Raw genomic sequence first — 25,119 nt, forward strand, 5'->3', positions numbered from 1 at the left:
CCCAGACGAGATCACTCTAGTGACATTGGCCTTTTTTCGTGTAACTTGCCCAGGCGAGTCCAATAACGCCCAAGCGAGAAGTCACTTAACCCAATTAGGTTAAATATGAGGCTTGAGGCACAACCCTTGACACGAAAGATTGAGAGGAAAACACCATTGAATGAATTGTAATCCAATTGGTAAAATAGGAGGTGTTTGAAATTGATAGGTAACCTTGAACCATTACCTATAACAACATTTTCAGAACCTATGTAAGGTGTTTTGGTTGAAAGATTAGTGTTACGAGCAGTGAGGTGATGAGAAGCACCACTATCAAGGTACCCAAGTGGATCATGAAGACTAGACGGTGTCCCAAGAATCGATGGTTCATCATCACTAAGAGACAAAGCAAAATGAGTTGTGTTAGCAATAACTTGAGAGTGAGATGAGGTATCAAACTTATGCCGACAATGGAGAGTAGTGTGCCTAGTTTTTTCGCATATTTGAGATGACACACATGAAGAAAAGGTATTTGGTGGCATTTTTTTTATAGTTCTTGGAGTTGGAAAAACGTGGTTTGGAAGAGAAACGTTGTTTATCATTATCAGAGGTGTAGTTCGAAGAAAACGGCTTGGTGCGAGTATAATTTGTATTTGAAAATGAAGAGGGAACAAAAGAAACATTTGCCTGCAGAATCTGATCCACAAAATGCTTGGCTTTTTCGATATCTCCTTCTTGAGCAAGGAAAATAGATTCAATGTATTCCACCGTATAGGGGTCAAGACGTGAAGTTACTGACGTGATGAATGGATCTTATTCATTGGACAACCCATCTAGTATGGCTTCAATGATCCTCTGTAGAAATTGGGCACCCAACAACAGTTAAGTTGTCCATTGTTTTCTTGATTTCAAAAAGGAAAGTAGCTACAAAATGTTCTTTCTTGGGGGTGCATAGAAACTGATTGTGTTTCTTGATCTGATCTCTTGTTTATGATGCATAATAAGTATGAACTTGACGAGAAGAATCGAAGCCAACCATTTTTGTAAGAATACTAGAAGTCATTGAAGCCAATAGCCATGCAATGATTGATTGATCTTATCGATTGTAAGTGATATATTTGGGATTGATGGAAGAGGTAGAACTACCTTATAGAGTAATAAGGTGTGATGGGATACACAATCCTTCCAAGAATTGTAAAAGATTCATGCTGCGTAGAGTTGCGGTGACTTGTTGTCTCCAAACTAAGAAATTATCGGTGTCAAGATTCAAGGGTATGAGAGTATGAATGATATAAGGAATAAAGATTTTAGTTTTGGAAGAATTTTTTTTGGAACTGGTAGCAATGGTTGATGATGAAGTCATAGGATGCTTTGATACCATATAAGGATATGAGAGAAAAAAAAAAGATATGAAAAAGATAATTATTCAATGCATTAACAACGTATAAAATAAAATAAGGAGTATTTGTAGTACTCAAGACTACATAATTATGCAGTTACATGCTCCTATACGTAACAAGGAAATGATGGAACTGGATTTTTCAAATAATAACTCATTCAATTTCAATTCTTTAAACTAAAAAAAATTAAAATTGAATCAATATAAATGTGATATATATATATATATATATTTATTTTGTGATGGTAGTGTTTATTTATGACAGATTTTGAAGTGTTTTGTGAAGATTTTTTTTTGTTAAACAAATATATTTTTAGTAGTGAGACGAGTATTATATCATGTTGAAATAATAAAGCTTTAGGTATAAAAAAGAAGAAACTAAAAAAATATAAACTATAATTAATATACTCTTGTAATGTTATAATTTGGTAATAACTTCATAAAACTTAGATTATCAAGTATTTTTATACTAATAATATATTTAAATAAACTGTGATAATAAATTGAATTTCAAGAAATAATATCAAGAAAAATATACTAAAAATAAGGATTAAATGTGTTTTTTATTTCTATTTTTTTACTTCAAAATTGATTAATTATATTTTTAAACTTTAAAAATAATATGTGAGTTATATCTTTCTACCAACTTTGTAATAATAAAAACATTAAATTTAAGTATAAAGAAGAACTAAAATCACATATCATATGAATTTAGTCTTTATATTAACTTTGTACCGATAAAAATAGTTACTAAGTATTAAATTTAAGTATAAAGGGCTAAATAATGTGTTAAAGAAATCTGAGAAATAAATTCATCAATTTGAAAATATAAGAATAAAAAACATATTAAAAAAATAAGAATAAAAAATATATTTTCCCCTAAAGCTAATGTTGGATATTTTAATAGATTCTAATAATTTTAACCCTATGAAATATAGGACCAATTTATTTTGTATTTACTTAAAAAATACTCATTTAATAGATTTATATCTTCTTGTGTCTTTATCTAATCCGCTTATTTTTTAAAATAAATAAATTATATTTATTTCAATAAATAAATTTATGTTAAATAAATTATCTATATTTAGATAAATAATTATTTAAAAAATTATGATTTCAAGCATACTTATTAACAAAGCTATCTATAATTGTTTTATTGAGACAGAGATGTGATGTATTTGAAAAGTGAGGAAGGAAAAATAATGAAGCAAAGATGTATGTGAAAAGTCCCAGTTTTGGCCAAAACCTATGTTGTAAAGGTTTTTAACCCTTTGCTGAGATGTTTTTGGCATATCCAAGTCATCCAAGAGCATGTGACCAAGAAGCTCAAGCGTGTGTGCAGCTCTTAACTCCACATGTTCATTGCGTTCTGCACCAAGATTCCATGAGCTTGCCTCATGTTTTGGGCCCTCACTGTCCACCATGGAAGTTTGTATGGTCAGAAGCTTCACCACCTCAGCCATTGCCCCTCTTCATCTCTTCAACAGTTGCATTCCAACAACAAAACAAAAACCAAAAGTGCCTCGTTGGTAGAACAGAAAGAACAAAGAAAGCAAACTTCTCTTTCAGAAAATCTGGCACAGAAAAAAATGCTATAATTCTCACACATTCTTTTCAAAACAACTCTTACCATTTAAGATAGAAAGACATTAATTAGTTTCAAATGACACCTAGCTAGTGATACAAGAAAGAAAAAGAGCCCTAAGTATAATATATTATAGATGGTAAAGAAAGATAAGAAAACTAAGAGACAGAAATGTTCATTAATTATTGCTTGACAGAAAAATATAAGAAAAACAAAAGTATATTACAAGGGGTGTTTTGAAAATGTGCTGTAAGTGTAGCACTGTCCATTTTGGAATATGTTAAAAGCCACCCCACATATTACTTTTGCTTTTTTATTTATTTTTTAAAATGCAATTTTCTAGTGTATAAATGTGAAGACTCATGAGCTCATTGAGTCAACAACCTAGTTCACAACCGAGGCATCTGTCATCTGTGTAACAACAATGATGTTCTTTGTTTGTAAGGAATATGGTCTGGTCTTGAGCAATGACTGGCCTGCAACTCATGACTTCCACAACTTTCATGAGGGTGATGATGATGATGATAATGGTGTCATCGATGTGGCTCCAGCTGCATAGAATTTGGCATCATATATATATATATATATATATATATATAATCAGTAGATGAGTAGGAGGCACTGAGGAATAATATAGATATAGTAGCCAGTGTAAGCTTCTTTAGTTGCTTAGTTTCATTTGTTTTTGCTGAAAATTTGTGTTGGAAGGTAGGGTTTATGCTTTGAGTCAACAAGGTGACATAATAATATATGTTTTATTTGTATTCAATTCCTCTCTCTTTCTCTCTCTTTTTGGTGTCTTTCACTTTATATATGATCATGAGTGAGTAAACACACACATACACATAATATTGTTGAAAGAAAGCAAGCATTTGTTTCTTTTAATGAACTTATTATGATTATATACATGAATTTTATATGTGTAGCTTCAAGTTCTCTGTTTTCAGTCTTATGGCTGGCAGAACCATATTTGGCAAACATAAATCAAAAGTTTTTGATGTGAAGAAGAAATTAAAAATATTACTCAGAGGTTTATGGCAATTGCTTTAGCCATCTTATCTCCAATGAGGGAAAACCATTGATCATTTTCAACCACAAAGGAGAAGCCAAGCACCTTTTTACACAGAAGATTTCAAATGTGGCTTATTGATAGTATATCCTCATCTTATATGCTTTTTTAATTGTATAAAAAATATGATTTTTTTCATTGTTTTCTGCTTTACTTCTCACCGCATACACCAAAAGGTGTTTATTGCTTAAAAAAGTCCAGATAAGAGAAAAAGTCAGGGAGACATTACAGATATATGTATAAAGCTTGCGTTTCAGAAAAGGATACAAACAATTATATATAGCAGAAGCAAAGTAGCCTACAAAAACATCAAAGTAACCAAGTTGCACTTCTATAAGGACATCTCCACCTTCATATTTTCATCCTCCACCCCCAATAAATATAACAAATCTCAATTTGGAAGATAATACATATTGTATAATTCATTGGAAGATAATACATATTGTATAATTCAGAAATCATTCTTTGTTAATATTTTTAACTTCTGGATAACACAATTTGAAAATAATTTTTTCTTTAAAAAAAACTTTTGAATTGAAGTATCCATAAGTCATTTTTACTTTCAGTTGTATAATTTTAGTTTTTGAATTATAAAATCTGAATAACTTTTTTATTATATAATCCGAAAGTGAAAAATAAATTCTAGATTGGACAATCTAAAATGGATAAAATATGAACTTTCATATTTAGTGGGGTGTAAAAATAAAATATGGAGTTGGAGGAAATTAACAAGAAAAAGTGTTTAAAAACCATACAATATGGACTCCCCTCTTCTTAAAAAGAAGACAAATTCTTCCATTGAAAATGACAAAAATATTTCTTTAAAATGATGAAAATAACCTTAAATAAAAAGAGGGTGTAAATAAAAATTACTTCTAAATTTTTTTATTCAGAAATATTCTGAATTTGGATATCCGAAACATATTTTTGAATTTCGGAAGTTTTTATCCAAAATGCATTTTTAATTTTGTGTTCTGAATTTTTTTATCTGGAATGTACTTTTTTATTTTTGAATTATATTTACTATTCCGGATTTTTAAATCCAGAATAAGGATAATTTTAGTTTTTTTTAAAATGATAGAGTGCAGGTTATAGTTGATATAATGCAGGAAGAAATTGCCTAAAAAGAAATAAATTCTAAACCAGCCCAATGTTTCCTCTCAATTCTGAGTTTGGGCCACTTGTCTACAGCAATTTCAGCTCAATTACTCACTTAAGCAAAAAAAAAAAAACAAGTTTTGAGATTTGAGTGAAGTTGGTCAATGATTTTACACAGAAGAGGTAATGGCTCAGTGGGTTGTTGGTAAATGATAAAGCATGCAAAATGAAAGACAAGGAAATTTAATTTTTAATAATGAACAAACTCATTGTCTTAATATATGGTGTTCAAAGAGTAAATACATAAAATCAACAACACATTATTACTGTACACTGAAGTGATGTTGGAGTTGGAAAGTTCTGTACACACAGTTCAATCTATTTAGTCAAATGTAATAAACAATACTTTATTTTTACACATTTATCTAAAAATGGAAAGCATTAATAGTTAATTTAAGTGTGAAGGAGAAGGGAGTGATTTGAAAGTATCAAGAAAAGGCACACAAAAAAACATTAAATGAGGCATTAAATTGGTATGTGATTTGCAAACATAAGTTGGTAATAGGTGGAGTGTGTGAATAGAAGAATTCAATATGGATTTGGTTAGGTAGAAGTTAGTTGGTGGACCTCAAGGTTTCACACACCATCCCTTCTTCCCATACCAATTTCAATTTAGGTTTTCAAACTTTATTACATATATATATATATATATTATTAAAATTTAAAACAAAACTTAATACTTAATCATCAACATTGTTTCAAGTCTCAAGATTTGACAAAATTCTTTAGAGATTACAAAATTATTTGGAACCAAATTATAAATCTTGATTATTTTTTATTCTCCCATTAAATTTAGCTAGATAAAATTGTTGAGGATTGAATCTCTTAAAAGACTTTCACGTTAGTTTGATAATTAGTAAACTCTACATTTTCCTATTAGAAAAATAAGTGGGGTAGTTTTCAAATTTAGTCTAATTGAGTATAATGGATATGCATTTTGTTCCTTCTCTTATATGGTACTTTATACAAGGAGAGTTAATTATTTAAAATGTTCAAAAACATACTTTTTGGTAAAATGATATTTAAAATTTCTCCTTTTAGTAGTAATGAAAGATAAAACTTTGTAAGGTTCACATCACATAGTTTTCATGTATTGGGAGAACAAATATCCACATTAGCATCTTCTCTTTCCTTAGAAATTAGGTCTACTATCAGCTAACGCAACCAAGTGATAAATATAAAGATATATCATATATTATAAAAAAAATATTTAATAAATGTCAAGATGGATAAAGTTGCATTGACACTCCAAAATGGCTAGCAAGTACATGAACAAATAAATAATATTAACATTATGTTTTGAAAGAGACAAAAACAAATGCATTGAGAATAACATTTGGAGGAAAGATTTAATATTATTTGATCTTTCTCACATAAACTAAATGTTATTAGGGTGCGGGTTGTTCTGTTTTGCATAGGTCGTCTCGTATTTGATCTGTCCTGCGTAATGAATACAAACTAATTTCTCTCCCGAATAAAAAAATTCAATAAAAATATTTGTAACTTTTTGCTACTGAAAAATTGAATATACAAATTCAATAATTATAAAAAAATTGAATATAAAGGAATTCAATATAAATATTTGTTATTTTTTTTGCATTGCTTACTGAAAAATTGAATATAAAATTCAATAAATATATTTTTTTTGAATACAAATTGATTACAATTGAATAAAAAAAATGAACTTATGTTTGATACTGATATAAAACATCAAACATCAATATTTTTTTCTTCCATTTCAAACAAAGTCAAACATCAATAATTCAATTAAGATAAAACATCAAACATGAATATTCTTCCATTTCAAAACATACCCAAACAACAAACAACTACACCACTACATTAAACATAACCAATTCAAAAACATCAATATTCTTCCATTTCAATAACATTGAATGCATCATTAGAAGAACTTTCATCCACTTTTTGATAATTATATTCTTCCGTGTCATTTAAACAATGACACTGAATTAATTAATTTAAAATAAAAATAGTACAATAAAAATAAGATCATTTAAAATAATTGAATTACCCTAAGAAAATACATGCTTCCAACTAGAAGTACAAATTATTGCTTCCACATTTTTGGGAAAAAGACGATTTCTATACTTATTAGGAATTTGAGAACCAATGCTAAATGCTATTCTGATGCAACTGTGTTTATAGGGATGCTCAACAAATCTCTTGCCATTAAAGCAAGATTGGAAAATAGTTGACTATTATTTTTCCACCATTCTAACTCATCCATCTGCTCTAAAAAGTCAAAATCCAAAGTTGGTTAATCCAAATAAGTGTTAAGTTATGTCCTTCTAGCTTTATTAACTACTTGAAGCTTGCACATTTTTAATTCCTATTATGATGTAATAAGTTAGTATCATGGATAATGGACCGCTGCAAAAAAATTAAAAAGGAATTGAACTGCATTATTAAAGTAAGTAACTTACATAAAAAAAAACTTGGTTTAGACATAGATGAAGATGGAGATTGTCCTTGCTTATGCTTTTGAATAGTTGATGATGTTGTCAAATATTTGGTAGAATATTCAGCAAAAAGTTTGTATAATTTTTCCTTGATCTTTTTCAATTTCAGCTCCCAAGTAAGTGAATCAAAATTTTCAAAGCAAAAACCCAATGTTTCTAACTTCATCCTTGGGTCTAAAATTGCACCAAATACAAGACAACACTATATTCATCCCATTATTTCTCAGATTTTACTATCATCAATTTCACCATGTTTTTAATTAGTACATCCTCATCATTCACATTTTCATTTAAGAAACACGTAAAACTGCCCAATGTTACTAAAGCAACTCGCTCAAGCGAGATTGAGCTCCCTTGAGCGAGATCCACTAGTGGCATCTTGGTTTTTTACGAGTTTGGGGTAGCTTTGGTGATGTTGGTGCATTCCAACTTTCCCTTTTTAGTTTTGTATATTCTCCTTTTGCCCAGTTATCTTCATTTTTTCCTAGAATCTTGAAATTAACACAAATTTGGGAATAAATCGTTCTTATTTAAATTAAAATCACAAAATATGTAAAAAGTATAAATTCTTAAATTAGGGGTTATATTATACTTATTTTATCAATTAATACCCATAAGTGTTTATATTTTAATATGAAATATTACTGAAATTTGACCCAATAACTTTGGACATTTTTACGTGAAACTCACCCAAGTGAGCCCATTAGTGCCGAGAACTCACTTAAGCCCAAACAAATTAGGTTAAATAGGGGGCTTGAGGCACAACCCTAGGCGTGCAAGATTGAGAGGAAAACACCATTGAGTGAATTGTAATCCAATTGAGAGAATAAAAGTTGTTAGAAAATCCTAGAGGAGGTAGTTGTCAAGGAGAAACATTCCGAAACTTCTTTTCCTGCTCTCCCTGCTTGTAACAACCATCATGTGTGACTAAGTTTACCCTTTGGGATTGAGAAGTCTATTCAAACTCTTATGCATTGAGGTGATATCTAAATATAATATTTTGTTCTTGATTGATGATTGGTATTATCATTTTGCTAGTAATGTTTGTTTGCCTTGATCTCGAAATTTAGATTTGATTGGAAAATACTTATAAGTTTCTGACCCAAATAATAATGCTTAACATATTTGAATGCTAGGAATAAATTTGAAATATTAATTGCTATCAACGTATGATCTTACTGATAAGTTATTTTTATAAATATGCGAGGAATCGATATTTAGGAAGCATCTTAATAATTTTATATGCAAGGAATCGATATAAATGATTTTTATACGAGCATCAATATCAATCAAAGGACACAATATTGTCACGCTAATCAAAATACAAAAGAGTGAGAAAGATGAATCCCAATTTCTATTTTTTCAATTGAAGCAACAAACTCTTTTACTTGTTTTCTTATTAATCATTGTCATCATAACAAAGCTCAACAAACTTTTATTATTTATTATTCTGTTTTATAGTTAGTGAATCTTTTACTTAATTATTCAACCGTTCCTTGTGGGTTCGATATCCGTCATTAGGGACAAATTATTACTTCTAACAACGCAATGCACTTGTCGTAAAAAAGTCATCAATTACCATAATTGCGATGAAGACATTTCTAGGTACTTCGAGACAATAATTTTTTTGATGTGGATATATTTGTTGTTCCATTGCACATTTATCTACCAAATGTAGATATTTGTAAAAGTTCTTTGTTAAACATTTATGTGATATAACACGAATAATGTAAGTCATTTTTTATTTAGTTATGTTTTTTAATATTTAATAATATATTTTAAATGCATTTATTTCATTCATTTTGGTATATGGACAAATTGAATATTGAGCAAGGAAAAGTGAATTTATAAATATATTCAAAAGTCCAAGAACACCAAGGTGGAATAAATGCTTATAAACATGAATAAGGAACTTAAAAAGACATATATAAATAATGAGTTTTTTTGGTAATGTTAATTATATCTCAATTGGGTTTTCTTATTGTAAGCATGTCTCATTAGTAATTAATCACCTTTAGGCATAAGAAATATATTGTTGTGTGATTTTTTTTTATTGAATCGCACATGAAACGAAAAGCTTATTACAACAATAAATTTTAAGTTCTTTTCAATATGATTTTAAAATATATTATTGACCTATAATGATATTTCATTTAATTAGAGTTGTGATTGGTATTAAAATCTTAAGTGGAAGGGTCACAAGAAGACCAATGCAATATATTTTCTGTAAGGTAAGTGATCCATACTGATTTTTAATGCATACACTAACTAATTAGTTGATTTGGAAACTCTATAATAATTTGTGATTTTTTTTGTCTCATTTTAGTTTTAGTATAATAAGTAAGATAATTCATATTCATTGGTAGGATGATAAATGCCTAATTTCAGTAATATTTCATATTAAAATATAGACACTTATGAGGATTTATTGTTAATTTACATATAAAATCATCCCTAATTTATGAATTTATACCTTTTTACATTTTTATGAGTTTTATTTGAATAAGAGCATTTTATTCTCAAATTTGGTGTTAATTGCAGATTTTTAGGGAGGATTGAAGATTTGGAATAAAGGAAAATAATTTGAGCTAAAAAGAGAAAGTTGGAAGGTCCCAGAATGGAAAAAGATGCAAAGAAAGATTGGACCTTAAGTAGGATAAATAGAGGGCTAGAGGCTCAACCCTAGGGGGCGAGATTGAGAGGAAAACACCATTGAGTGAATTGTAACCCAATTGGGAGAATGAAAGGTGTTAGAAGTATGTGTGGCTAATTCTACCCCTTGAGATTGGTAGTAATCTGCTTGAACTCTTATGTATTGAGGTGATATCTTATATATTAATATTCAGTTATTGATTGATTATTGTTATTGTTGTTTTACTTTTAACTTTTTGTGACAAATTGAGAATCCTCAATATGACCGGGAGGTATTTTTAGGGTTTGGACCTAAACAACAATACTTAACATATTTGAGTGCTAGGAATAGACTTGAAATGTTAATTGTTATTAAACGTCTGAGCTTCGTTTTAAGTTGTTCTTATAATTATGATGTGAGAGATCGATGGTTAGGGGGCATTCTTAAGGATTTTATATGCGAGGAATCGATATAAATGGTTTTTATACGGGCATCAATATTTCAATCAAAGAACTTAATATTAACATGCTAATCAAAATACATGAGAGTGAGAGAGATGAAACCTAATTCCTATTTTTCCAATTGAAGCAACTAATTCTTTATTTGTTTTCTTATTGATCAGTGCCAACATCATCACTTCAAATTCTTTTTATTATTTTGTTGTTATATTTAGCGAATATTGTACTCGATAATTCATTGTTCCTAGTGGGATCGATATTCGTCCTTAGGGACAATTATTACTTCTGACAAACGCCGCGATTCACTTGCCGTAAAAAGTCATCATAGGAGTGATGATGCAAGGAAAAATCTAAAGTTTCATAAGGACATTATGTGACATTCAAAACCTTACTCAGTTTTCCAAATAAAAAGTTCTAAACAAAAACCAAAATATCCTCATGCTAAAGCCCCAACCACAACCACTAAACACTGCAGTGCTTTACGTTTTCTTCATCCTTCCACCTTTGAAATTCAACAAGGCTCCTTTCTTTCATAGTGAGTCTTCACTCCTAGGAGACCAATCCAAGAACTTTGATCCAGCATACACTGCACATCCTTTCCGCTCCAAAACATTTGACAATATTTTGCAAATTACAAACTCCCTCCAACCAACAAACCACAAACCAAAGTCCTCCCACATTCAACAACCTGCAAGAAGAAAAGGAAACCACAGTCTTGTCTACAACAAGTCAAAAAATACTATTACATAGAGCATTGCAGAAGAAAAATAACTCAATTACCTTTTCTAATATATCTCATACATTCTAGAGGTTCCAAACACCAATCTGAATAAAAAAAAAAATCAATTATATGTTTTTTTGCCAAGTATCCACAACCAAACTTCATTTGTGCAATAGTGAAAACTTTCACGTGATCGACTCTATCACTTTTAAATATACATCCATTCATTTGTTTCCAAATCTCCCCAATTATTGTTATAAAATTACTCCCCCAAATTATATTGCTCGTAGCATTAAAAAAATGAATTTTGTTATGCATAAAATGTGATTTCACATCATAATAATTAATTGTCGACACTCCAACCAATTATAACACATCTCCCATATAAGTCAAACAATTTTGCAATTAAAAAACATATGATTTATAGAATCTTCTTCCACACCACACAAAACACATAAATTATTTAGTAAAATAACACCACATTTAGACAAATTATCCCTTGTTGCTAATGTCATTTGTAACACTCTTCAAGGAGTTATCTGTGCAGATGGGATAAACTTTATCTTCCAAAATTGTTTAAAGATTAAACTATCTTCGCCTTGTATTTCTCTCATTAAAATTATATACGCAGACTTAGCCGTATATCTCCTAGAATCCCCCTCCCTCCAAATTCAATTATCAACTTTTTCAAATTCAGCATCTTCCTTGACCATTTTCTTATTGACCCATAGAGACAATAATTGATCTACTTGATCTGACTCCCAAACAAGCATGTTCCTTCTCCAGCCTAACTTACATCTCTAACTAACACCAGACCACTCCCCAACTTGATTCAACGTATTATCTTAATTTAAAGATAGACCATACAACCTTGGAAATCCGTTCCTTAACTTTACTCTCTCCAACCACTTATCTTCTCAAAATATTACAATTTTCCCCGTACCCAAATTCCACGTGCCATTGTCATCAAATTCATTTTTCATTCCTTTAACCTCCAATCCTTTTCATATCTCTCCACCACAGCAAATCCTTATTTCTAATTCTATTTACCTTTAGATCCTTGTGCTATTGTGGTGAAATCCACGACTAAGAACTGGGGTCTTAAACCTTTAAGGACTATCGATGCTTGGCACATGGAGAGAAGTTTTAAGTGAAAGATAAATGGATTTTGAATTTTGTAGAAGGAAATGACATAACGAAATTTAAAGGTAGGTTGAAAATGCTGAAGGGTGACCTAAAAGTATGGAACCACGAAATGTTTGGTCATATGGACTCGAACAATAAGAGGATTCTAAAGGAAATAAAGGTACTTGATTGGAAAGATGCTAATGGTGACCTGGTGGGAAGTGATAGGTTAAAAATAATGGAACTTGTAAGCCAATTAAGGGTGACTAATAAAAAGACATAATCTTTTATCAGTCAAAAGGCTAGAGCAAACTAGCTTAAACATGGGGAGTCCTATTCAAGATTCTATCATTATATTTTAAGATGGAGAAGACTAAAGAATGGGGTTAAAGGAGTTGAGGTTGGGGGTCGGTGGAGTGAAGAACCTGAAGTTGATAGAAAAGAAGCGAAAAAGTTATTTGAAGACATATTTGTGGCTACAAAAGACTTTAGGGTTAGACTTGGTGCACTAAATTTTAAATCTCTTTCCTTAGAAGATAACTTAGGCCTCATCTTCAACTTCTCTAAGGAAGAAGTACGAAAAGCGGTGTGGCAATGTGAGGGCTCAAAGAGCCTTGGCCCATATGGTTATAATTTTAACTTCATTGGGACATTCTAAAAAATAAGATTGTTGCAGCAGTGACACACTTCCATGAAACGGGTAGCATCTCGGAAGGTTGTAATGCATTTTTTATAGCCTTAGTACCTAAAGTGAGAGATTCGTCAAAGCTTGATCAATATAGACCTATTTCCTTAGTGGGTGCTTTATACAAAATCATTTCCAAGGTGTTGTCATGCAGGATTAAGAATGTTCTTCACTCGGTTATTGATGAAAGTCAATAAGCATTCGTGAAGGATAAAAGGATGCTAGATAATGTCCTTATGGCCAATGAAGTGGTAGATAATCTCAGGAGGTATGAGAGGAGTGGGTTGTGCTTGAAGGTGAACTATGAAAAGACGTATGACTCGGTAAGGTGAAAATTTCTATATCATATGTTGCAGAGGTTGGGCTTCCATAATAAATGGATTCAATGGATTAGATGGTGTGTAGAATCTGCATCGGTATCTGTTCTAGTAAATGGTAGCCTACGGAGGAATTTAAACCAATGAGAGGGTTGAGGCAGGGTGATCCTTTAGCTCCATTCCTTTTTATTGTGGTAGGAGAAGGCCTAGCCGGATTAGTAAGACAAACTTTAAAGGTCAAGGTGCTTTCAGGAGTGAAGGTTGGTATGAATGAGGTAGAGTTCTGCATGCTCCAATTTGTTGATGATACTCCTTTTCTATGTGAAGATTCATTTTGTAATGTGGTCACCATGAAGGTTATTCTTAGGGGATATGAACTCGCTTCAGGTCTGAAGATTAATTTCCATAAATCAAAGTTGGTTGGTATAAATGTTGAAAGGAATGCCCTAGTGTGCTACACAAAGACCCTAAATTGCACATAGATGAGGATACCATTTAAGTACTTGGGGTTAGAAGTGGGAGGTAACCCAAAGAAAAAATAGTTTTGGGAGCCAATGTTAAACAAATTAAGTGCTAGACTCAACGCGTAGAAAGTGAGATTTTTTTCGTTGGCAGGATGAATCTGTTTGATTAAGTCTGTCATCACAACTTTACTCCTCTTCTACATGTCCTTCTTCAAAGCACTAGAATCAGTTTGCAAAAGCATCATTAGTATCCAAAGGAGGTTTTTATGCGGGTGGGGAAAGGAGAACAGATCTATATCATGGATAAGTTGGGAGAATCTGTGTAAACCTAAAGACGAGGGTGGGCAGGGATTAAAAGATATTCGAAAGTTTAATTATGCTCTCTTGGGTAAGTGGAGATGGCGTCTTTTGACTGAAGAGAAAGGGAAATGCAGATATTTGCTAGTTTCAAAATATGGCACGGACGTAAACAACAATCGAACACCTATGAAGTTCCAATCTTGGTGGTGGAGAGACTTTTCTAAAGTATGTTGTGAGGGAGGAGGTGCAAGATGGTTTCAGAAAGCAATAGGTTGGAAAGTAGAAGCTTATGAATCAGTGTATGAATGCCTGCCTAGCCAATCACCCCAGAGGTCCTCATAATGACCTTATGACCTCTTCAAGTGCATGTGGACAGTTAAAGCATTACCCAACGTGTTGACTACGACATGGAGGATTCTGTTGGATAGAATCCCCACAAGAATGAGCTTGAGTAGGAGAAGGGTGACGGTAAACACATCCACATGTGCAATGTGTCAGGCTCTGGATGAATCAAGTCAACATCTATTTCTAGAATATGCAAATTTGCACAAAGTCTATGGTCTATGTGCTACAGGTGGATTGGCATAATGTTTGTTCAACACTATCACTGGTGGATTCGCATAATGTTTGTTCAACACTTTCACTTGAAGTGCCACTTTCAGAATTTTCATCTGGTACAAGTAGCAAACAAAACTTGGTATGGAAAAGTTTTTGGGCAACTATAGTCACAAGTATTTGGGAATAAAGAAACTGTGTTGTATTCAAGGAAGGATAGTAGATGCGGAAGAGATTTTCCAGATGACACAACTCAAATCTTGGTTATGATGAAACATACACTCATTTAATTCTTCCTTTGTGGATTGGGTTTTGAACCCCATCTATGAATTAGAAGTTACAGGTAAACGTGAAAGGTTTGAGGAAGCTGATTTGGGCGACAGACGTTGAAATAAGGGGATGCTATAGTAGATGAAGGCCCCTCTGCTGGCTGTTCTAATTGCTTCCAGGCAAAGGGTGTTATGGTTATGAGAAGGTGCTTTGAGGAGTAAGGGAGTCTAAAGGTAGGAGTTATGAATTTTTATATGAACCACAAATCTGCAGGCTGCTGTGTGTGGGAAGGGTCTGGTTTCATATGCATATCTAAATATTCATTGCTTGTGCCAAAGTGTGGAGAGCCTGAGCCAATACAATAGTTCTTTAATTGGTGTGTCATATTCCAGCACCTATTGTCAATGCCATGCGGGCCAAGGGACGTTAGATAAGGGTAAAATATAACTCCTCTGGAACAGAGAGGGACTTTTGACTAGAGGCAGCATGTGAAAACAACTCAAAGTTTCGTCTTGGAACAGCAGCAGCAATAACCCAGCTCTAAGTCTGCTGTGATTTTTCCACCAACTATAGCCATGTGTGCCAATGTTGGTTTAGGCTGCTCTATGGATGAATGCTTAGATGATGCTTCAGTTTTCACCCATGCAGCAGAAACAGATAAGCAGAATTGGTAGAGGGGCAGCAGATGAAGGTTACGTTCATTCTGCACATGAAGGTTCTTTCACTTTGCAGATGAAGGGTATGTTCATTCTGCAGGTGAAGGTTCTGCTTATTGGTTCTGCTAGGCGTAGTGTACCAGATTCAATGCAGCATCTGTTCAGTTTCGATTCTGCTGTGGTTCATTGGTTCTGTTAGGTGTGGTGTGCCAGATTCAATGCAGCATATGTTCTGTCTATTCAGATATGCTGAGACACTTCCCAGCAGTTTTAATAACTGCTTGACGTGCTATATTTGTGACTTTTCTGGCTGTGATTGATTCTGTTTTTTATTAACATGTAGCTGTAGCTTGCTGAAGTTGTTCTAGCTTTGCAGCAATAGTTAGGGGATTGCTGCTTATGATTAGAATTTTTGTTTTCTAGCATCACAGCTGCTTGTGCAGTTCCTGATGTAGTGTTGGTAGGTTCTGGTGTATATGAGGAAGGTATGTATTAGAAGCCTTAGCTTTTAGGTGATGAGGGTTTCATGGTAATTGTATAAGGGTTCCCTTAAGTATCCCTTTTCATTCATTATATTCTTTGCTGAAAAAGTAATAAAAGAAATTGTGTTTACTTCCAGTATCTATCACCACATGAAGAGGCTTCTTATTATGATAACCAATAATTCGCATGGTCCTAAATTATAAACAAAGCATTCATGGAAATTTGTGGTTCCTTCATCTCAACATCTGTGGTATGCATATCACTATCACGTGATGGGATTTCCTCATCTTCATCATTATTTTCTAAAACATGTATCTGGAGTTTCTTGCGAGTCAAAGTGTGAGATTGACTAAAAGGCTGTCACAAAAGTAACAAAGACCCTTAGCTCTTCTTTCTAGCATATGAGACAGACTGATACCAATTGATATAGAAGAGATAGTTCTAGGAACTGTAAGAAACTCGAAGAACCAAAAGTACTAGGGAACCTTGAACAAGAAGAGATTCAGAAGAGGTTTTATTGAAGAGAGTAGCAGGGAAAAGTTTTTTACAACAGTTGAAAAACTATAAATCAGAGAATGGCAAGTTTTCCTTTTATACAGTCAACTAAACACGACCACTTAACTGTCAACTAACTATCCCATATCACAATACAATGTTATCCATGTGATTAACAGATTTATCAAGTGCTTGTTATGACAATAATTTTTAAGTTAGGACTCAGATTCTATGTTAACCTTTCACTCCTCTCAAGTGAAAAAAATGAAGTTAGAGAGAGGTGGTGGCTTTGATTAGTAGCTGTCAAGATGAGCATGAAACCAGTACCACATCTTTTTCCTTTCTTTTTGAGACAATGCAGAGCCTTATCAGTCTTCAATTATGTACACCTTGTCCCTGCCACGTGTCAACACCACAATCATCTCTCAGATAGCATCCACCGTGTGCATGGAGAATTGGATTTCCTTGTTTGCGTTTCACATATTCAACAGCCAGAAACCTTAACTTGCAGACCCCCTTTTGAACTGGTCCCGTCTCCATTCACTCCGCACCATTATTAAGTACCATTTTTCTCATGCCATATTTGCTTTCTCTCCTTGTACTTCGACATGTCACTGTCCCTCTTCTTGCTAAAACCGTGCTACAACCTCTGTCACCAAACTCCTTAAGCCCAAGAGGGAGTTTCATCACTTTCTAATTACCATCTATTTATAGCTTCCATTCAACCAATTATAGAAACCAGCTTTTTCCTTAACCAAAAGACAAAAACAAGTCTTTTTACCATAACTCAGGTGGGGTTCTTCCTTTTTCTTCATTTTACAATCAGTACTTCTTAGTTTTCTAGTTTGTGTCTCTTTGTTTACGTGTATGGGTTAGATAATCTAGTTCTATACTTGGAACATCTTTCTAACTGTCAGTCTCAATTTTTTCCCATTTTGGTTGATCACTGTTTGGTAATTTTTCTAGTTCTTGACTGTATTTTATAATTTCTTTTTCTTTTTCTGTTCTTGTGAGCGTGTGCTTTCAACTGTAATAGGAAAGTAATTTTCCATTCCAAGTCTCCTTTTGAACATTCGGTTTTGTGTTTTCTAAGGTTCCATTTCATTGGGTGTTTCTCCCCTTGGCGCATGTCAAGTTCAACACTTTGGCTTTCTTTCTTTTTAGTATTATTTTATTTTCTTTCACTTTGAAACTTGATTACTGAATTGGCTGAACTATGCAGATTATCTTATTTTACTTTGCTTGTAAAGTTTGTTTTCGAAGCCTAAAGTTCCCCCCTCTCTTGTTCAAGGTGACAACTGGTTGGTGAACAATGAACAACACTATTCCAGGTTGGGATTTTGAGAGTGATACATGTCTCACCAACCAGAGAAAGCCCACAGGGTGTGTTATCTATCTCTGTCAAAGCAAGATACTGTCCCTATTAACTTTTCCTTGATTATTATTCTCTATTTGGTCAATTTATTACAGGCTGGACCAAGAACACGTAGAACTCCTATGGCAAAATGGGCAAGTAGTTATGCACAGCCAACAAAATAGGAGGCTACTTGGGAATTCATCCAACATGAGACAGGTGCAGAAAACTGCTCAATCGACATTAAGGGCCAGTGGGCCGTATGAGAATTCAAACAACTTGGATCAAGAAGAGGCAGCCCCATGGATCCAATACCCTCTTGATGACCCTTTAGAACAAGAATTTTGTTCAAACCTTTTATCTGAGCTACCACCACCTTGTGAAGTTGAATCTTATTACATGCCAATCAGGCAATTGGAAGAGGAAAAGTTTGCCAATATTTTCTCCCCTAGTGGCCCCCATCATCCTCCTTCACCTTCACAACCACTACCATCTAACATGAAATCCTCCTGTGTTCAGGGACTCCAAGAGAATCCTATGCCTGCTTCAGGATTTCATGTTGCTGATTCATCTCAGAAAATCAATGACTTTGGTGCATCACGGAAGGTGCTAAATTTTCCTCACTTTTCAGCACATGTTTCTTCAACATCTCAAAAACCTAGAGCTAAGCTCTCACAAAGTGAGGGTAGAGAGCCCTCAGTGATCACGGTTGGTTCAAGTCACTGTGGCAGCAATCACATCCCTCAGGACCAAGATGTAAACTGGGTTTCAAGCAGTGGCGTTTGGACCACCACTAATAATATCACTTTATCTTCCGAGCCTGAAGCTGTAGATTGTATCCAGAGACCAATTCCTAGGAGTGAGAGAGGAAAATCAGAGATGATTGAACCAACTGTGACTTCATCTTCCGGTGGCTCAGGCAGTACTGGTATTGGAAGAACTTGTTCCCTATCAACAAGAGACCATGGCCAAAAGAGAAAAGTGACAGAAGAAGAAGCAGTAGAGGAGCAAAGTGAGGTCATACTCTTGCTCTTTCTCTCTCCATATTTACCTTCATAATGCATGCTTGCTTTTTTCCTTGAATTTTTTATTGAAGATTTACTGTGTTTGATTATCATCCACCCACACACATGCATATGAGAAGAAACCATTACTTGCTTTTACTAATCAGCATGTAAAACACTCACTTAGTCCATAATTGAACTAAATGACGTGTGTGATTCGTATAGCACTGACTGTATTACTCAAAGGAAACAAAACTTTGTTACAGTTTGACTGATGAGCTGTGTTGTGTCTCCATGTGCAATAGGCCACAGAACTTAAATCAGCAGATGGAAACAAGTTATCTCAGCGGACAAGGCCTTCCAGAAAGAACCGTGCAGCTGAAGTGCATAATCTATCCGAAAGGGTATTTTTCTTGTAATTTTCGAAGTTGAAACTTGTGTTGTGTCAACTTTACTCTTATTACCAGCGTTTATTTTTTTATACAGAGAAGAAGAGATAGGATCAACGAGAAGATGAGAGCATTGCAGCAACTTATACCTAACAGTAACAAGGTTCCTTATCATAATGCTTGTTGACTTGTCACTATTTTAACTTTTCTGTGGAGATGCATGCACCTCGTCGAGAAATGATACATGAACATTTATGTGCAACCAGACACCTTAAAACAAAGAAAATGTAATAAATAAAACAAGAAATACACTATATATATATATATATATATATTTAACAGGTTTCATGTATTATTAGTTAGTAAGAAAGAGTGATAATATGTTGACAATCTTATCTATTATAAATTTAAAGTGAAACAATTTTTGTTGAATGTTTTGTTGAAATGAAGTAATTTTGAAATTTTCTCATATTTATCAGAGTAATTTGGTATTTTTGTTGTACTGATGGAACTTTCAGTAGCACAGTAGACACTATACACTTTCTTTGTTTGGAATAGTTCTACTTTTCATAAGATTCAATGATGGATGGTGTAACTACTAACGGTTGTACGTGCAGACAGACAAAGCATCAATGTTAGAAGAGGCAATCGAATACTTGAAATCACTTCAGTTTCAGCTGCAGGTACAATATGATAATACACTCTCACTCTACTGCTAGTAGAATATACATTAATGTGTAACAAAAGTTGTTGTTGTTGGTGACAGGTAATGTGCATGGGGGCTGGCATGACACCAGTTATGTTTCCAGGAATTCAGCACTATATGTCACAGATGGGAATGGGAATAGGTGGACCTTCTTTGCCTTCCATTCACAACCCAATGCAATTACCACATGCTCAACCCATGTCTCTCACTCACCCTCAGATGCCAAACCAGAATCTAATGTGCCAAAATCCAGTTTTGGGTGCCTTCAATTACCAAAATCAGATGCAAAACCCATGCCTTTCAGAACAATACGCACGTTACATGGGTTACCATCTCCTGCATAGTGCCTCTCAGGTGAACACTAAATTCCTTTTTTCACTTTCTTCTTACACATGTAAAAACTACCAACTCCTTTTTTAAGGCATGCATGTTACGTAAATTTAGTCAAAAAAATACAAATTCATAGTGTTTCTGGTAGAGAAATAACACCTAGAAAATTATTGAAGTTCACATTGAAGCCTTAGCAGTAAAACAAGCCATCACTCACACTTGAATTTTCTTTAAAGGAAACACTATTTTTTGAATTTTTTCTCTATTGTATTTCTTTCTGTGATGCATATTATAACTGAGAGAACATCTTATTTATAGGCTTTAAGAAGTTTTTCTAGAAAAATCTGCATTATGACCTTAAAATCCCACTAACAATATAATTAAAATTTCACTCATAACTTTTTGACCTTTCACATATCCAAACTCTCATTCTACTATTTTATAGTAACTTTTAATTTTAAAACTCACAAATTACATTAAAGTTTATTCAACATTAACAATCTGCCAAAAAAAAAAAGACGAAGTTTTTAATAGTTCTCTAGGCTATCTCCGAAACATTTTTGCTCATAATCTCATTGTGTGTTTAAATGAGTTGTAGTTAATTTTTTATGTTAGCATGTTGGTTTTTTGTTGCAGTCAATGAATAATGTATTGAGATATGGTTCCCAAGCAATGCAACATAGTGAAACAATGATTGCAGGAGGCAATAATAGCAGCGGACCCATGAGTGGAACAGCTAATGTTGATGATGCTGTTAGTGGCAAAACTGGTACGCCACTACATATACATATAACTTTTTTTCGATCTTTATACATTCATTCCCTTTTTTTAAAGGACAAGATTTAATAAATTCTTACAAAATTAAGTAATTTCATTTTTAAAAATAAAAAAAATAACGTGAAAGAGCTTCCTATATGTCTAAATAAGATTTAATGAATTCTCTTTCTTTCATTTAAAATTAAAAGGAAAAAAAAAGTCATTTTACATGGCTTATACTTCACTTTTGATATTTTATTTTAAACTTAAATTTTAAAATAGAAATTAAAAATTAATGGACTAAACGCATCTTTCAATTTGGCTTACGACAAATTAAGGATAAAAATAAAGAATAAAATATATTGTTTTAACATATATGTACAGGTAGTTAAATTTAACTTTAGTATTTTAAAAAAGTTTTATTCTTCGTAAATTTTAAAACCTTTAAACATAAAGAGAAAAAAAAGCTTTATTCTTCGTAAGTTATGATAATGTTATATCAAATATAATGTCATGTTACGTGACATCTCATAGTAGTCACTTGACATAATCAAATTACTACATGACATGACATGTCACTAGTGACAAAACATTTTTAAAATTCACGAAAACTAAAATTAAAAATTTACAACTAATACATAATTTAGTTATACTCAATTAGGTTGACTGAAACATGTTTAAATCAAATATCAATTATAAATCTCAGTTAGAATTTTTATCACCGGAGCAACTTATACACCTTATAACCACGGTTTTCACCTATTTTTTTTCAAATAAACACTAAAACTATTATACATCTTAACTTTTAAAAAGTTAAATAAAAAACTATAAAACTAAGTGCAAAGTTATTTTTTAATAATAGTAATTTTTAACTTATTTTATTTATTTTATAAATATTTATGCTAATTTAAACATATTCTTATTACATTTCATAATTAATTCAAAGTTGGTAATTGTGTTTGTGTTTTCTTCCCTTTCCATTCCTTATTACTTCATTTTTTTTATCACTTTCCAGGTTCTTCCACCTTTAACTGAATAGTGAAGAACAATACCTAAAAATTATCCAATTGGGGTAATTAGCTATTGGAGTACGTGAGCCCTAGAAGCATAATGTGCTCCCATTTTATGTAGTTTGGAGATGATGGAGCAATTTAAAGTTAATTAATTATGTTTAACTTCTGATAAATTAGATCAGTTTATTGTGGCTAGGTAGGTACGAAAAGAGCTCCTAGGGTAAGGATCCATCTGTAATCTTCTATTGTTTGTAGATTAAAGTTAAAGTTAATTAATCTAAATTAACACTAAAAATATCATGAAATAAAAACTAATCTTATAAAAAATATTTAGTTGTTATAGTGACTAAATTAAAGATGATTTTAGAAACTATTTTTTTCTAATTTCTAAATTAATTTTTATTATTGTTAAATAGTTTCTAAATTGGTATCTAATTAGCTACCAAGATTTTAACTACCAATTATTTATATTCTGAATTTGGTAGAAAAACTTTGGTAGCTAATTAAATAATAATTTAGAAACCATTTAACAATAATAGAAATTAATTTAGAAACAAAAAATATTTGTAGTCTCTAAAATGTCTCTAATTTAATCACTATAACAATTAATTATTTTTTGTCTCTAAAATTATTTTCTATTTTATGATTTTCTTATATTGTAACGTGTTAATACTTCTATATCAATTTACCTTTAATAGTTATTATACTTTATATCAATGTTATAGGTTATGAAAAAAAGAATGATGTTTTTTAACTTAAGAGGTTAGTTTAGATTATAAGAGAAACACTTGGTTTGTCTATAATGTATAGAGATAGAATAATAAAGATTATAGATTTCGAAATTTTAAAACTAAACTCTTCAATTTTTCAATTTTAGTAATAGAGAAAAGAGTTAGTAAAAAATATTTAATGTAAGAGACACTAAAAAATACTATAAAAAGACAGAATTTTCAAAGATTTTGAAAAGGGAGAATCATTAGATACTCATATATACTAATTAAAACCACTAATAAAGAAAGTAATTTTCATTGTTATTTTTTACATTTAAAATTTATTAATGAAAAAAAATCTATAACCCCTTACATATATATATATTCCTTTAATTTTTTGTACTCATTATAATTTCCATTCATATAAAAAAAATCCCAACTTGGAATCTTTGAGTTAGTGACATGACATTCCTTAACCTATGCAAAGCTAAAGTAAACATCGGCATAAGTTTCTTTTGAAACTAGAAATTCCACTGATTTTTTTAAAAATAAGAATATGTTCTGTAATTGTGAAAAAAAGTCATTTAATAATAAATTGTTATATATTTTCATAAATTTAGTAATTTTATACTAATTATTTTAAAAAATATAACAATAAAGTATGAGTAATAACATAAAATTATTTTACATTATTTTAAATTCTACCTATTTTTCCTTTGTCACAGTGTGTTGTACTTGAAATATAGAATGGCATCAAATCCCACTGTGATATGTTTTTATGATATTCTCCCTTTCATTCATTCCATTTTCACACCCATCACCATCTTCTTTCTCCACCAAAATCGTACACCCTCTAATTTTTTGCTCAAACAGTGACAAACTTTAGGATAAGATCAGCAATGAAAATCATGATATTTTTAAGCAACCAAATTGATTATTGGTCAAAATGTGTGAAACACAGACATTGAAAATGACAATGATAGAAGGCAAAGATGAGACCCACATAAGGGAAGTGTAATAACTAGAACACAAGAGATAGGTGAATGATTAATTTATTATCATGTCATTCAACTTGGTGCTTTGTACATTATTTTCTTCCTTTTGGGTTTTCCCACACACCCTTCTCTTTCTTCAAGTTTCATGTTGGAAAAAGATTGATATCAACTCACTACAACTACTTTTTCCCCATTATTTGCTGAAAATATTATTTTCATTGTGGTGTTTATAATAATTGTAGCCTAAAAATTGAACTTCGAAGTCAACCCATGGAATATTCATATTGTGACATGATAAAACTAAATTATCTAATTGTGATTAATAGTAATTGTGATTAATAACTGAAACTTCCGACTTTCAACTTATCTCAATGATAAAGTTGGAATCCAACCTATCTTGAATTCTTCTTTTTTTTATTAAATTTATTTATTTCGTTGAAATTATCACATCAACTAAAAAAATCATGATTTTCATAATATATAAGTTGAGATTATTTTATAAGATTAAATTTTAAAGCGTCTCGACACACCGATAATGAAAATATAATATAAAAATTAATCATAATTTAATAGTGTAATTAATTAATAAATAAAATGTGATAAATACCTTTCATAATATAATTATCAACACTTAGATGGTATTGGATCAACTTTAATCATAAGTCCAAAAATAACCACTATATATAAATATCCACCCTCTCAAAGGTAAATTTTAAAACTTGTACTTTTATCTGAAACTCTTACTAAACCTAAAAGATAAAAATTCAGAAAGATGAAAATAAGATAAAATAATCCTAAAAACCAAAGATCAATAAAAAAATGTGTAAGAAATATCCAACCTAGTAATAACTATGTTAAATATAGTTGAAGACGACAAAAAGACGTGTAAAAAGTATTGAACTTAATAATAACTATATTAGATATAGTTGAAGACTCTAATCATTGAGTTTCTTTTTCTCTGTTTATATAGTTTGCTCTTGTAGCAATACTGATGGATGAGTTTTTGATTCTTGCCATGAAATATACATGTT

The 25,119-nt window shown here is 31.7% G+C and overlaps 1 protein-coding gene across 4 annotated transcripts; it reads left to right on the plus strand.

The window, feature by feature from the left end:
* Positions 1 to 17,278: 17,278 nt before the first annotated feature.
* LOC137826366 (transcription factor PIF4-like) lies at positions 17,279 to 23,097 on the plus strand. 4 transcript variants are annotated; one of them, XM_068632303.1, is made up of 9 exons: positions 17,279 to 17,622; positions 18,123 to 18,214; positions 18,302 to 19,202; positions 19,495 to 19,593; positions 19,676 to 19,741; positions 20,196 to 20,261; positions 20,345 to 20,638; positions 21,251 to 21,383; positions 22,386 to 23,097. In XM_068632303.1, exons 2-9 carry the CDS (start codon positions 18,144 to 18,146, stop codon positions 22,403 to 22,405), a joined length of 1,650 nt encoding a protein of 549 aa, XP_068488404.1. In that variant the 5' UTR covers positions 17,279 to 17,622; positions 18,123 to 18,143; the 3' UTR covers positions 22,406 to 23,097. The 4 variants fall into 4 exon arrangements, with proteins under 4 accessions (XP_068488404.1, XP_068488407.1, XP_068488405.1 ...); XM_068632306.1 differs by having other exon boundaries at positions 21,315 to 21,383; positions 22,386 to 22,678; XM_068632304.1 differs by having other exon boundaries at positions 17,325 to 17,622; positions 18,054 to 18,214.
* The last annotated feature ends 2,022 nt before the right edge of the window (positions 23,098 to 25,119 follow it).

The sequence above is a fragment of the Phaseolus vulgaris genome, chromosome 8 (genome assembly GCF_000499845.2).
Source record: "Phaseolus vulgaris cultivar G19833 chromosome 8, P. vulgaris v2.0, whole genome shotgun sequence".
Taxonomy (NCBI): Eukaryota; Viridiplantae; Streptophyta; class Magnoliopsida; order Fabales; family Fabaceae; genus Phaseolus; species Phaseolus vulgaris.